The sequence below is a fragment of the Gallus gallus genome, chromosome 1 (genome assembly GCF_016699485.2).
Source record: "Gallus gallus isolate bGalGal1 chromosome 1, bGalGal1.mat.broiler.GRCg7b, whole genome shotgun sequence".
NCBI lineage: Eukaryota > Metazoa > Chordata > Aves > Galliformes > Phasianidae > Gallus > Gallus gallus.
Window position 1 is genome coordinate 173,025,620 of NC_052532.1, and position 15,209 is coordinate 173,040,828.

At 41.4% G+C, this 15,209-nt stretch overlaps 1 protein-coding gene across 8 annotated transcripts in view; it reads right to left on the bottom strand.

Moving 5' to 3' along the window:
• The window catches only part of NBEA (neurobeachin), a 470,888-nt gene that overhangs the window by 150,455 nt on the left and 305,224 nt on the right, over nucleotides 1–15,209 (bottom strand). For 7 of the 8 annotated variants that reach the window (XM_015277560.4, XM_040704875.2, XM_025153000.3 and 4 more), the window contains 2 exons: nucleotides 14,391–14,534; nucleotides 350–486 (listed from right to left, as the gene is read on the bottom strand). In XM_015277560.4, the coding sequence (XP_015133046.2) occupies nucleotides 350–486; nucleotides 14,391–14,534 (281 nt within the window). Of the gene's footprint in view, nucleotides 1–349; nucleotides 487–11,309; nucleotides 11,349–14,390; nucleotides 14,535–15,209 lie in introns of all 8 variants that reach the window. The other variant, XM_040704251.2, reaches the window with a different exon arrangement.

Genomic DNA, 15,209 nt, shown 5'->3' on the forward strand with positions numbered 1-15,209 from the left:
TTTTTAAACGTTAGCTTGCATTTCAGCAGCGAGCACGTTTAACTATAAATTCCTTACGTGGAAGGCAACGCTCTTGAAATAAAGAGGTTCTCTGATAGCCTCGATAGGGGTAAATCCCTCTGCTGCGCCTTAGCCTGGGACTGCGGTTACCTCCAGGGATTTCAGAGCAATTGGCTTAACTGCTAAATCTGCCCGCGCTCATACAAAGGCACCGAGAGAAAGGCTGCTGGAAAACGCGCCCGCCGCCGTAATAGAGGATTTACCATCATTAATACGCGGAGGAAGTGCAGCGGGAGCCCGCGGGAGGGGCGGCCCCGAGCCACGCGTGTCCCCGAGCTCGCTCGCTCACCTTGGGGTCGATCTTCTTGAAGGCCGGGTCGTCCTCGTCCACCTCGAAGTAGATCTCGGTCGTGGTGATGGAGAGCGTCCCCTTGGCCACCACCACGGGGGCGACGAGCTGGGCCGGCGTGCTCAGCACCACGGGGCCTGCAAGACAGCGGCAGCGGCGTCACCCCGGGCCCGGCCGGCCCAGCCCCGCGGCCCGGCCCCTTCCCTCCGCCCGGCGGTGCCCGGCGGTGCCCCGCGCAAACCCCGCGGGGAAGCGCCGCGCTCGGTCCTCTCCCGCTTTGAACTCCGCGGTCGGGACAGGAAAAGAGTTCGCGGGCCGCGGGCAAATCAGCGAACGCACGGAGGGGTTAGGGCGGAAAGCGCTGCCTCTCGCACGTAGGTCCCTCTCCCTCCGTGCCCCTTTGCTCCTCGTTAACACCACCGCTGTTTATGGGCCGTGGCGGGGGCGCCGTGCCCCGCATCTCCCGGCCCCGCACCGCACCCCGAGGGCAGCGCCGGGGATGGGGTTCTGGGGACCCCTCTGAGCACCGCACACAGACAAAGGCTGCTGCCATCGTTAGGGGTATTTATGGCGGTGTCATTTTTATTTCAGCTCGCTGTCACTTCACCCTTTTAAAATGCCTGTAACGAGGTTTCGCTCAGATGTACGCCGTAACGAGGCACTGGTGTGGGCACTGGGAGATGGGATGGGGAAACCCACTGCGAGAGGCAGCCTTCTGCGCTCACTTTGTTAGGTCTCAATTCAAGATAAAGCTGCTTTAAGGCAAAAGGTAGCGCAGGATCACTTTGTCACCATCTTCGATAGGAATGCAGTGAAAGCTGACGGTGTTGGTGCTTTGGAAGCTCACTCGCTGTAATTAAAAGATGAAATATAAAATGCTTTTCTGGATTTCACCACTGAACGGCGAAGGGTGATTTGTACACGCATAAACACACACGTACACACACACACACGTCCGATGTACAAACAATGAAAGCCTCGACACTGAGAGACTCAGCCCAGCATCCACTCTGCGCACCTTTAGGAACAGCCAAACCCATCACCTCAGGGAGTGGCAAAACCTTTTTGTTTGCTTCCTGTGGTTCAAACCCCTCTGCCCTAAGAGGAAGACCTCGGCCAGCGAGCTCCCACCATGGCCGACATCCCCACGCCCCAACCTGGCGGGGACGAAGGCTGTCTGGGGCCTGTTGTGGCCTAGTGAGCCCTGGCTCCGCTCGCTGCAGGCCCTGAAGCTGGGATGTGGTCCCAAAGCCGGGATGTGGTCCCAGGGCCGGGATGTGTCCCCATGTCCCGGCTGCAGCCCTGCTCCCCTCAGGCCCACACAGCACTGTGCCACCGCTCAGCAGGCAGCAGCGCTTCAAATTACCCACTTAGCCCAAATTAATCCTGTATCAGAGCATCTCACTGTCATGTTGTTAATGTTTCCCTTTGCTGTAACACCCAATTTGAGGCTGTATTGCACAATATTTTGTCATTCTCTGCTGCAAAATAAACACGGAGGAAGGTGCAGCTTGCTGGTGTACAAGGGGAAGCTGAAACGTGGGTTCCAGTGACAGCTTTCAGCAGCCCGGCATGGCAGGCAGCAAAATATTGATACGAACTCTATTTTCTTTCATTTTATTGTTTTCCATCCCCTAATAAAGCAGGGCAGCCTCCTGACCCCGGTCAGCTGATCGGGATCACATGCGCGGGGCTGCCTCGCCGCTCTCCCCATCCTGCCTCCATCTTCTCTTCCTCCCTGCACGGTGAGAAACAGCCGGGCCGGGCCGGGCCGGGCCGGGCAGGGCCGGGGAAGCCCGGCCGCAGGCTCCGAGGGCAGGCGGATCGATCCGAAAGGCCGCTTTAAAGGCTCATCAATCTTCATCAAGCTTGCTCGAGTAATTACGCCCGATTCCCTTGTACGATTACAAGTGGATTTGGGTTTCAATCCCCCAGGCCCCCTCTCTTTGTGTTTACAGAAGGGGAGGCCGAGGCTGCTGCCCCGCGGAGCGCTCCCCTGGAGGCGGCCCGGCCCCTCAGTCCGCACCCGGCGGCGCTGCGCGGAGCCCGGAGCTCCGAGGGTGCGCGCCCGGCCGGCTGCTGCCGCTTTAAGAAGGCGTCTGTGGGGCTTTGCGGAGTCCCAGAAGGAAGGCCATCAATTTAATCCAATTACCCCTTTTCCCTGGTGTTGCGTGGCTAAAACAAAAAATAAAGGCACCGCTGCTTCGCGGTCCAAAGGCCAAACCCCGTGAGCTGACGTGCGGGAGGAGACAATGGGTGCGCCCGCACGGAGATGGGGAATGGCTCCGGGCCGGAGGAGGGGGCAGCGCTGCGGTGGACGTGGAGGGGAAGGGGCACTCGCCCTGAGGCTGTCACTGAAGGGCTTCTGGCTCCATCCTCCCCCTCCCGAGGACAGCCCCGTGCCCCCAGGACACACCTGGGCGGACACCCGCGTCTGGGGCATCCCGATACCTCTGACATGTGTACGCTGCAACCAGGAATCAGCGGCATTCTGCTTTGCAGAAGAGAAAACGTTATATATATATATATTGAAATAATAATAATAAGAAGAAAAGCAGCCGAAAGAATTTTTAAAGCAGTGGACAAATTATGGATTCGAGGGGAGGGAGTCCAAACTAAGCTAAAAAAAAAAAAATCTTGGCATTTTTTTTTCTCCCTCTCCCGAAAGCACAACACGAACAAAATACTCGGCATTAGCGGTGTGTCATTTTTACACTTGTCCTTTGGAAATCTCCAATTACAACTTCCAATTCCATAGCACGTTTAAGGAGCACGGAGTCTTTTTGTTGTAGCCTTCAGGGAGCAAACCAGCCACTGAGAGAATACGAAATTAATCCACTACAGCTATAGAGAGAGAGGATTATGCTTTAATCCCCTTTGGGACAGTCTCTGCATTTTAAGAATCCGATATTAAAATGTTTACAGAGAGCGTAATCAAAATACTGCGGATTTTCCATATGGCAACGGGGCTATCGGGGAAGCTCTGGGTCCCCTTCCAACGCACCCGATTTATCAATCTAATGGAACAAAAGCCGGGCACACCTGAGCCGAGCGCCGAGGCTCGTTCCCACGCGGGGACGGTACTGAGCCCCGGGCACCGCGGAGCCGCCGCTCGGGAGGGGAGAGGGGAGCGGGGAGCGCGGCCGTGCCGGTGCCGTGCGGGGATCGGGGAGGGGATGGAGCCGCCGGCACTCTTCGGCTCCAGGGGAAAAGCGAAGCGGTGGCCGCTCCCGCTCACCCCGCGCCTCGGGGCTCGGCGAAAGGACTCTCGGTTCAAGAGCTCGCCAGCTGTTAGGACCCTAACCGAGAGCATCTCCGAGTTATTTCGTTGCCTCATCTCAAGCTGAAGCGGTCCGGGCAGCGGAGAGGCTGAGAGCTAACAAAGAGGTTCTGGCCTTAAAAGCAAAGCAGGAATCACTTCGGATCCGCGAGTTTTGTGATCTGCTCCAATGGGGGATATTCCGCTCTGCCCGATCCCTGTGGTCTGCACACGTGATTTACATTTCTAAAATAAACACTACATTTTAAAATAATATTTCCTTTCAGAAAGTAAATGGTTGTGGGATTAGGAGGTCCCACTGAATGAAAGCAGAATGTAACCCCTCTCCTCCTCTCTGCTAATTTTTGCTCAACGGAGACTTCAGTTCGTGCATTTGGTTCTTGCAGCCGTATTCTTGTGTTTTTGAAGGAAGCCAATGCAAGCAAAAAGCTCTATCAGGTGAGAGAGTGTGAGATCTACTAAAGCACCACTGACACCATCCCAGCTCTTCAGGGAAGCCCCAAAAGACTGATATTGTGAAAAGTTACTTCAAACGTTTTCGCTTCCATAAACTTTGTGAGAGTTGAACATGGGGTATGGTTAGGAGACTGAGAATTACACCAGAGCTACATTTACTAAGACGGTTGGGTGTAATTCTTCCTCAATAAGATAAGATATATGCTCTTACACGCCCAATTACAGAAGCAAGCAGTTTTACCCACTGCAGACTTACAAGTCGAAAAGTAATATTTTGGTGATTATTAACAGATGAAATAAACTCGATGGGCCAAATACTTTGGAAATGGTTCCAGTCATCCAGACCAGTTACATTTTACGGTCTCCTGATAATTATTCTGATAAAAAGCGGTGAGTATTGCCACATTTAATTCTGAGATGATGCTATTCTAAAAGAAAAAAAAAAAAACAATCTCGTTTTCATAAAGTGTTAAGAATGGAAAACGCAGAACGGAGCAGCTGAAACTAATTCCTAGGTAAAGTAGTTTGTATAAACTGTAATTGGTAATTCAATATGATACCTAAACAACAACAACAACAACAACAAAGTTAAGGATAACTATTAAACGTCACCCACAACGTGCCTGAAATAACACAACTGAAATTCCCTCAGCAGTTTCACTCCAAAGCCAAATGTATCTCACACCAGCTTGCATTAAAAATGACCACAAGTCCCTGCATTCGAAACAATTTGTGTGCAACACCAGAAGCTCACGCACACCCAGAACTTCAGTTCGTGTCAGATAAACTACACAACGTGCGAGCAGAAATGGGGATAAGCACCAGAAGCCTTTGGGAAAAGCTCTGCAGTCAGGTAAGCAAAACATATTTCAACAAATGGATGTCACACACACACACACACACACACACATAACGTTATTATTAATATAACACTCATCCATGCTCTGCCACATTAACAATAAATAAACAACTTATGATTCCTAAAGAAACAGTTTACAGAATTTAGCCTTTTTTTTTTTTCCTTTGATCCTATTGGCATCAAAAGTCTGAAACAAAGTGCTCTCTAAAAAGACTTCAGCAGTAAATACACTGGACTTACATGAGGATGGTGGCCCTCAGTTTGTTCTCCACCATAGCAGATACAGGGAGAAACTCCTTCATTCAAGCCAAAGCTTTTAGAAGAGTGCATCTATACATCTCCCTTCATGTATCACTTGCAACAGTTGCAATGAAGAAAACCTTTCGCACAACTTTTTGATTGCAAAAAAGAGAGCCTAAATCTAAATGTGACCGTTACAGTCTTGTTTTCCTCCTCCTGCACTGAATAACAACCCCGATCCCTTTCCTGTTTTCCAAGTTTTCAAAGCTCACTTTTCTGGCTTTTTACTCTTCCACAATCATATGTTTCACATTGTGAGGGAGGGATTGATTTTTATTGTTTGTTTGAATGTCAATGCCAGTGAGGATAGGCCATGATATCCAAAATTTTCCCTACTTTTTCCTTTTCCTCTTCCATAAAGCATATAGCACTAGTACTAACATCAAAGATCAACTTCAATGGCCTTTTTTTCCCCAACAAAAATAACTAAACAATTACAGCGACTCGATTCTCTTAAGTGGTGCCATAACAGCAAACAAATGTGTTTGATTAAAAGTAAAATGTAAATAAAAGTAATTTTATGCATTACAACTGCAAATAAAACAGTAAGAAGCTATTAAAAGACTTAGTTACGATGAGATTGTGAATATATTTAAAGATAGTGTTGCTTAAGAAAAAATAATTCATTTTTCCTCAAACGTATGCATACTTCCTACACATTTGAATTAAGTGACATACATAACTTACAGGTAAACTGAATTCCAAGTATTCTTTGTGGCATTAAAAGAAAAATATAAAATACTAATTCTTCCTTAGGAAAATGCGTCTCACAGCATTCCTAGGAATATGCAGCTCTTTATGTAGTTCAAAGCATAATGGAAAGCAAGCACTTAACAGAATGGGTACAGAATACACAGAGACAAGCTCAATACTGTACCAAACTCAGTCTTTTTAGGTATCTGCTCACTTAAGGTCCAGTAGAAGAATAAGGGGCATAAGAAGAATAAGTCTAACAGCCTAAAGAAATTTAGGACATCAACTTTTGCCTCCTTATGGGGGTAAAGGCTGACTTGTTTGGTGGCATACATGAGAGCCTCATAACTGTGTGAAAGCCTGGAGAGGCTTACATGGATTTAGTGTTGTTCCAGGATGTGTTCAAGCACCAACCTGCCAGATGATCGTGTATTAATAATACCTGAAAAATCATGTAATGATTTACAGCTGGTCAGAAACTTCAGTGCTTCAGATAAGGACCTCACTACTGCAATGCATACCTTTGCCACTTCAAAATTAGATTCATACAATGTGCTCTGCCTGGAGCGGTATCTTAGAAGCACTGAGTAATTTAAGCTATTTTAGAAACTACAATCTTGATTGTTCAGCAGTGCATCCAGATGTGAGTAAACTACACTAATGCAATATGACCTGTGCTGGTTTTCTCCTTGTTCTTAGATAAAATTTAAGGCACTTTTTTTTCAACCAGGAAAGCCGTAAGTGATTCTAAATGTGGACATGTAAGTGACAGGTTTTCTTTGAGACAACCACTACAGCTGTCTTTTTAATCAAAAAGTAACAGAAAAAAACACACCTTAGAAAAGTGTATTTGATAGTAGAAGAAGAAACATGAAAGCGGAGATAGCATCCTGCTATGGCAATATAGTGCTGAAACAGGAACTCACTGTAATAAGTCAAGAACACGAGGGATCAAAACCCAGTTGCAAGGCTGAGTGCACCAGACTTGACAGGTATCTTATACAGTCCAGCTTGTGTACCTTGTCATGCCAATAGAGCTCAATTGATTAGAAATGAAATGAAAGATGGGAGCCTTCAGTTTTCAATTTCCTCCAGTCTCCGTTCTGGAAAGGCTCTTCCGGATAAAGCAAAAGCCTTGTATTTCTTGGGGCTTTAGTGAAGGGAAGTATTATGTTCAGATAGCTCATGATATTTTTAAGTTTACTTATTTGGTTAGCTACTCAGATACGTGCGTGGGAAGAAAGAAAGAAGTTGTTGAGTTAGCATCTAACTTGCCTAGTATATTTGGAAGAATCATCTAAAATGAAATAGTTCTAACATCAATATTTGTTTTCTGAAAACACAAGTGTTTCTAAACCACACCGGAATGACTGAAGAATGTTTCTGAGTATAACTGTCTACTGGCCAACGGCATGATTTGCTCATCTACACTTTGGTACAGACAAAGACTATCCCACCAAGATTATCCCGTTCCTTGTAAAAGGAGAACTGAGGCACCAGTTCTCTCTCACGTGGGCTTTTTGTTTTACATTAAGACCTGATTTCACTGCCTTTTTTTTTTTTTTCTTTTCCTGAACCCCCTACTCATGCATTAGATGTTATTCAAAGCTTTTTCCATGTTCAGAAGTTACAAAGGTGGAGGCTGACAGAGCATGCTCACATAAATATTATTTCTTCAGAAAGCCAAGGTAAAAGGACTCATGTTAACAGGCTACCAGCGATAACTGCTCAAATGCACTGGATGGAGTCACCTCTTGTATGGTTTCTGACCACTGGAACCAAGACCAACCAACACTGCCTGCTTAACTGGTTTTCTAGCTTGCTTCTGTAACATCAGTGACAAAAACAAAATGGAAAAATCTCTGTCCATAAGTCAGAGAAAGTGTTTAGTTTAGTGTAGGTCCTATTAATGCTGTTCCTACCACTCATCTATTTGAGTTGGTCCGATGAAGATTTTGGAGAAGGGGGATTTTCCCATAGAAATCAATTGCATAGTGAAGATGAAATAAGGTGCCTAACTGTGGATATCTATGACTGTATTTCTGAAGTCCCTACACCATAAATATAGAGCTTAAATTAATTTTAAAGCTTGGAAATACAGAAATCTTGTTGCCATTCTAAACATCAAGGATGCTCAGGCTTAGAATGGGGAGTAGTAAGGTACAAAGAGAAGAGCTCTTCAAAGCTGTCCTAACAAGCACTATCATCTGTGACTGACAACTACCTTATAAAATATTTAACTATTTTGGATAGTAATGTGGAAAAAATGATTAGAATAAATACTAAGATGTCTAAAAATAGAATGTTAGAGAAACCGTGAGGCTTTTTTGTTTTTTGTTTGTTTTCAATGTGAAAGCCAACAGCATATCAAAAGTAGAACTGTTTTCAGTTTATGCCTGAATCTATATTCTAAATTAAACTCATACAAATATGTTTTTCTTTTTTATACTTAGACTCAAGGATCAAAATCTGAATATATAATAAGCAGGAACTGTGGAAATCTGGCTGAATGAAATTTCCATGTTTGGAAGTACAAAGCTTGTGGGTTCATATGCCTGCCATAAAAAGGGAAAAAGAATTACTCTTCTCCCACATTCCTGCCTCTTCCCCAAGTAAGCAGCCTCTCCAACAACATTTCTATCTGGAATACTAATTTGCAAGAAAAATGGACTTGAGAAAGAGAAAACTACTCAGGAGCGTATTGAATTCAGTAAATAGTTTCCACTGAAGAGCTTGATAAAATAGGAGAAATATTAATATTTTTGGGGGGAGTTTCCTAATGGAACTTTGATATTTAACTAATGCATTTCTGAGCATATATATATACTCTTTTTAAGGAAAAAAGCATAAGAGAATTGAAAGCTTAAGATGCCTTAGCCACCTGCACATGGACAGTAAAAGAGAGTAAGAAAGAGGAGGGAGAAAGAAAATGAGAAAAAAAAAAAAAGAAAGAGAATAAGGACTACCTCTGAGTTTGGAAGCCTCAGAGGGGCAAGCTGTTGGAGGATGAGAGAGAATTATTAGGAAACAACACTATATTCTTACTGAAGAGTATTCATCGCGGAATCTACAGAAGGGTTGGAGAGGGAAGATGAGTGCTCTTGTAAACAGTCTCATGTTTGCCTTCCAGGAGCTTGAGAGGGGTGAGGATGAGTCCTCTCCTCTTTTCCATAAGCTATGCTCACTGCTGGAGACACTCTAAATACCTTCAACCCATTATTTTGACAGCAAATGATGCAACAAAACTATTTCTAGTTGGCCCCAAGAAAATGACACTTTTTCCTTCAAAATTAAATCTCAAAATCTGCCTACACAGTAGAAGCCCAAGTTATTGTTCTTTTATTTAATTAGGGAAAGCCACCATTCATCTGATTATACCAATAAAACTGACAGAAATGATCCTATTTACCTGAGAATCATTTTGAGAAGGGAACAGAAGAAACGCACTGAAAATGTGCCCCTACATTTCTCCTTAAGAATCATCACGAAGAAGCTGCAGACCTTTCTTCTTAGAGACAGCCTACACTAATAGGTTCTCGTAAAGAGAATTCAGCCTCTGATTTTGGCCACAAGATATTTCACCATATTTAAATATATATTATATATATATATATGGATAATATTAAATATGTTTTATTTATGTGTATAAAGATGACTTCATTTTATTTAGCTTTTCCATCCCAAATACTTATTTGGTGAGCTTTTTGTGGCCCTGGATGCAGTTTCTTGGTGTGTTAGTGTTTTTATTGCTGCATCTGGACCTGTGCAAGGCTTCAAAATAATTTCAGAAATGTAAATGAGTCCTTTGCTAGAACCTAAAATAGAAAATTTCCCTAAGGGCTAGATAATTTACTCTTTTTTTTTTTTTTTTTTGTAGGTACTGTCATACAATTGTAACTGTAGCTCTATGTACTCAAATTTTTGGGCACAGTTCCAATTTCCTATAAAGTCAGTGTCAAATATAAATATATATATATTTTTCAATTGAAAATTGCTCAAATCATGATGGCTTTCTGTCTGAAAAGAGACAAAAGGCTTATTTTGCATAGGCCACAAAACAGATGTTGATAATGTTTGGTTACCACCAGTCTTGTCTGGACTTCAAACAGATGACCTGGAAGTGAAAGGTCTTATATCTCATTAATAATAATACAAGCTGTCAATCCTCATGACCTAGTGCAGGGCAGTAAGTCAATATGCTCAGCACACTACCCGAAAGTCTGGATAGAGCGTATATCACATTTGGTCTTTAAGCTAACAAGTTTTAGTTAGCTACGCTGGCTTGGGTGGATGATCATCTTTATGAGAAGTAGTAATGCTATTTTCTAGAATGATTTCTACACTGAAGTTTCTAAAAGTTAAGGCAGTGCTAGACTGATTTTCATAAACTTTCCTGGCACATTTGCATTGTCGGGGGGGTTCCCTCCATCGAGAGACATCTGTCCAAGAAGAAAGGAAGATTCTGCAGTAAAAGTTAAGGTACATTAAGACTGAGACTCATTAAAGGCTCACTAAAGTTAGTGGCTTTCCTTGGGCTTATTCGGATGAATTGCTCAGTCTCCTTTGTGTAATGGAGAGAATAATATGCATTTATTCTTGTAAGGCTGCTGTGAGGCTGTAATTCTCCATTGCTTACGAGAAAGTCAGATTCTGAGTTGATTGAGCCCATGCAAGTAACCAGACAGATGCCTGCCAAAGCCTTTTGACTTCCTAAAATAGTCCAAAGCCTCACATCTTTGTATCTTTATTTCCTTTCTTCTTTACTAGAAACTACTTTTTAGAGGGTAGCAAAAGACTTTGTCAGGGTTCTTTTGCTTGGCTGGGTCTATTTGCTAGTGTCACCAACCATATGACTTGTACAGAATGTTCAGGCTAAATTCTGCCCTAAAATGTGCACAAACAACTCTCAGCAAACCATCTGCAACTGCATGACAAAGAGAATGTAGTTCTAAAAGTAAAGTACATAAAACATAAATGATTCAATGTTTATCTGCTTTCTATGATCTATTTTAGTGCATATGTTCTTTTTAATAAATATTAATTACCTATTAAAACATGTTTCCCTCTGAGAATGCTAACTTTTCATATTAGAATACATCTTTATATTTTTCATTTTGACAAAAAAAAATCATCAATAAGAAGAAGACAAACTGTTAGCGGACTTGCATTTTTAGGCTCTTAAGAGAAAAGGTAAGCATGTGAGAGCTCTGCTGGAGCATTAGAAAATCAAAATGAAAAAGAAGGAAGAGTTAGTAGTATCAAGTCACTACACTGGATTTGATTGTATTAATCACAGGTTCGCAATAAATTAGAAAACTGTTAGAATAGACTGGGCTATCTCAGTCATTAATTCTAACAGAGAAGTGACTTGCCTCTTGAAGTGAACAGTCTGGGAAGTAAAGGAGATAAAACTGAAACAGAAAAATGTAAAACATTTTAATACGTAAATGCTAAAACAAGAAAAACATCTTCTGAAAACTCATTATACTGCAAAACAGGTAAAATACCACTTCAGTTAAAAATCCTGATGCAAACTTAGAATTCCTAATGCTAAGAATATAATAATATGAAATCTGATTTTTATATTTTATTAAAATGCTACTTAATATAATGAAATCTGACTAACCGCCATCAGAACATATGGAATACGAGGATTATATAATAAAAATATTCAGACTATAATTATCTAAAAAATTCTCCATCCCATATGTAATTTATCAAAGTGAACTTTACATTGATTTGTGCCACATGGTTGATGAAAAACTATAAAGAGTCCCTGGAACAAAAAGGTACAGATAACTTTGTAAGAACAGTCTCAATCTGTTTCAGACTTTCCTTTTTTAGTTTTAACTTCATATATCAAAATATTGTAATATTTATATACTTAAAAGTTTTATAAAACCTTAAAAGATGGCTTTTTAAAAGCTACCTTACTTTCCTGGAATAAACAATGTAAAATTGTTTTAATTAAACGTGGGCAATCTTAAATCAATTTAAACCTAGTTTATAATGATTTTGTTTAATTCCTATCCCTTACTGAGGCAATCCAAATCGTTATAAACCAAATTTATATTGATTTAAACTTTAAAGGTAAATTGGGGGCATATCTGAATATAGAAATTCCTATGTGTCATTCCACTTCGGACATTAACTAGATAAAAATGATGTTGTGTTGTACCATAACTTGATATATCTAAAAAAATTCCAGATCACGTTCACCAAATCAACATTAACTCCTCAGAATTAGGTAAGTGCAGGCTTTACCGGGACTTGCTCTTCAGAGCTGACAGAGGTTGTTTTAAACTTCTTTGGCATAAAACTCACTTTCCTTGCCTAGTGATTCTCTTGATTTCAACTACTGATCCCAAGTTACAGTGTCACACTGTATATACTGAAAAATATGGAAAGCAGTGCTTCCAAAAGGCAAAACCATGCAGCAAAATAGACAGGGTATGGAGAGTGATTGGTAAAATTGATTAACGATTGACTGGTAAAGATTACACAAGACTTATGATACTAGGTGTGACCATGAACTCTCAACAATATTTCCACTTCAAAAGTGAGCAAGAGTTGAAGACAAAAGGTTGCAGTTAATCTGACAGTAAAAATGAGGTTGTGGAAAGTGGGTTTTTGGGGGGAAATTCACGTTTTTTGGTATATATATTTCACCAGTATCATACCACCTCACCTCACCTGGAAGCACCTTGCTTCCCTTCTCACTGTTGATGGGGAGCACAAACACTAATGGCTGACACTGTTGGGACTGTCAATACGTGAAAAGTTAATTTGCTTCAATTTCTATCATTTCTCCTTTGCTAATACCTATGATATCTCCCAATTCATACAAACTGTAAAAGCAAAGGACTAGAACTGCTGTGCTATGTACTAAATGAGCAGGGAGTGATCTCCAGTAAGATGTATACGTTTCACAGAAATACTTAAGGAATCACTAACACAGAATTCTAATAATTTATTATTATTATTATTATTATTATTATTATTATTATTATTATTATTATTATTATTATTATTTTTCAGAAGGATGTAGGTATAGGGATTGCTGATTTAACTGAACAGGCAGTCTTGGGGCATATCTGGGAGCTTCAGAGCTGACTGTGAGATTTTCCAGACTGGGCAAGAATTTTTCCTGAGCACTTTGCTCTACTAACACATACTTGAATGTAATTGCCTATTGCAGCCCTTAAGCTATAGCAGTGGTATGCATTTTTAGCTGGAATCAGTGCTCCTAGACATGAGAACTTAGCCAAAACAATACCGAGTTTTCCCTTCTAAAGGAGAAAGGGACATTGATCAAATTATCCCAATAATGCCCCTACTTGCCTTATTTTTTTATTAACTTAAAACAACAGCATTTCAGCAATAGTTAGCTGCAGATTGAGAAAGCACATTGACATATTATCTATGATAATCATATACTGAAGGTTGCTCTCAAGTGAAAATATTTACTTCCCCTCTGCTCTAGTTTCAAAGTATGAGACTAAATTCCACTTAGGGTTTGTTTTTTAAACATCCGTTTATAATCTCTGCTACAAATTTCCACTATGGCATCAGAAGAAAATGCAAGAGCAAAGAAAGATAGCTATTTTAGAAATTCAATTATACTGAAAAAAATCCTCAGACATCACTAAACTTCCCCTTAATCGAGTAACTTAATAAAGGTATTCCTAAGCAAATTAACCTAAAAAAAAAAATCCATACTGCATTTCACAGTTCTCACATTTTTATCTCATCTGAGAGGAGATTGCATTTTCAACTTCCAGCATGCCTTTCTTTCCAGACTACTTCCCCAGGAAACATATTTCTTCAAGACAGAGCTGTAACAGAACATGCTGGAACCTGGGTAAAATAGAGACCTGACTGCAGACCTTCACACAGGGAGAAAGGACAAGAGAGGATCTTTCATGAATGTTTCTACAGAAGATTCAATCCCCAGTCAATTTCAACTAATGAAGCTCATACCTTGGTTACAGCCACATTCCTTCTTAGGCCCTATTTACAACAGGCATTTTTTTTTCCCTTACTGGGCTGAAATACACCACAGTGACAGCAGTGGGTGCCAGCAGGGGCACAGCCACACCAACTCACAAAACACTGAGCTGTGGAATTAAGTTCCCACTTCCATTTCAGCCAGAAATGTTCCATAGTGGTTTTCAACAAAATCTTCAACAAGAAGTCATAGGCAGTAATAAGAGTACTGGTTATTTCTCACATCTCTGCTAAAAGATTGAGCAACAGGCACATGTTTTGTAACCAGTTCTCCCAGTTCATAAAAGCAGGACATCATATTACATCTAGAACATAAATAACCTGTTCTCAGTGTAATTGTATACTTAGCTCTCAATATCAAGAGACTAACTGCAAAGGTGCAGAATTAACAAGTTAAGAAAAGTCTTTTGACATTTATCCTAGTTGTAATGAAAAATCACATTTACCTGCAAGGTTGTCAATTTCCTTTTCTTGGAGTAGACTAACAGCATCATCATCTCCTTCCAGCATAAGCTCTGTTTCTGCATTCTGATTTACCACAGCTTGACTTCGGAAAGTTTTCTTGGATTTCACTACGTCTTCTTCAGTGCCTAAGAAAAATAATAAATGCTGTGAATATAGCTGAATAATGTTTAGAACAATCTAAGTCAAGTAGTAAAAAATAAAGCACAAACAATCTTTATGAAAAAAAAGGGAAGGAACATTTTCTAAGGCATCATCAAGGCCTAAAAGAAAATATGCAGTCTTAGTCTGACCTCCAAAATATATTTTAAATACAACAGAAACTGTTTCACAAAGACTCTCCTGCTGTTAATAATTATTTTATTGCTTTACGTTCTATGTTCTAGCTTTCAACCTGCAAGAAATTCAACATAAATTTCTCTTCATTTCCTGGTGTCCTCTGATTGACATCTCAGAGCTCAATTCACCTGCTCTTAGTAAAGGAGATGCTTTTGGGAATTCAAAATTTTGGTCTTGGAGATAGGAATGACAGGAAGGTGGGGTAGGAGACTGGTTATCTCAATTTACAGTAACAACAAGGTAGGCTATACAGAGATCCAGAAAATACATATCTGGTGAGGGAACTCTGATACGTATTCATGTATTTTAAGGAGGACAATAAAATGTTTGTAATACCGACATAGAATCACCAAGGTTTGGAAAAGACCTCCAACCATCCAGTCCAACCATGTGCAAATTCATAGAATCACAGAATCAGAGAATGGCTTAGGTAGAATGGGACCGTAGACCCCTTCCAGTTCCAA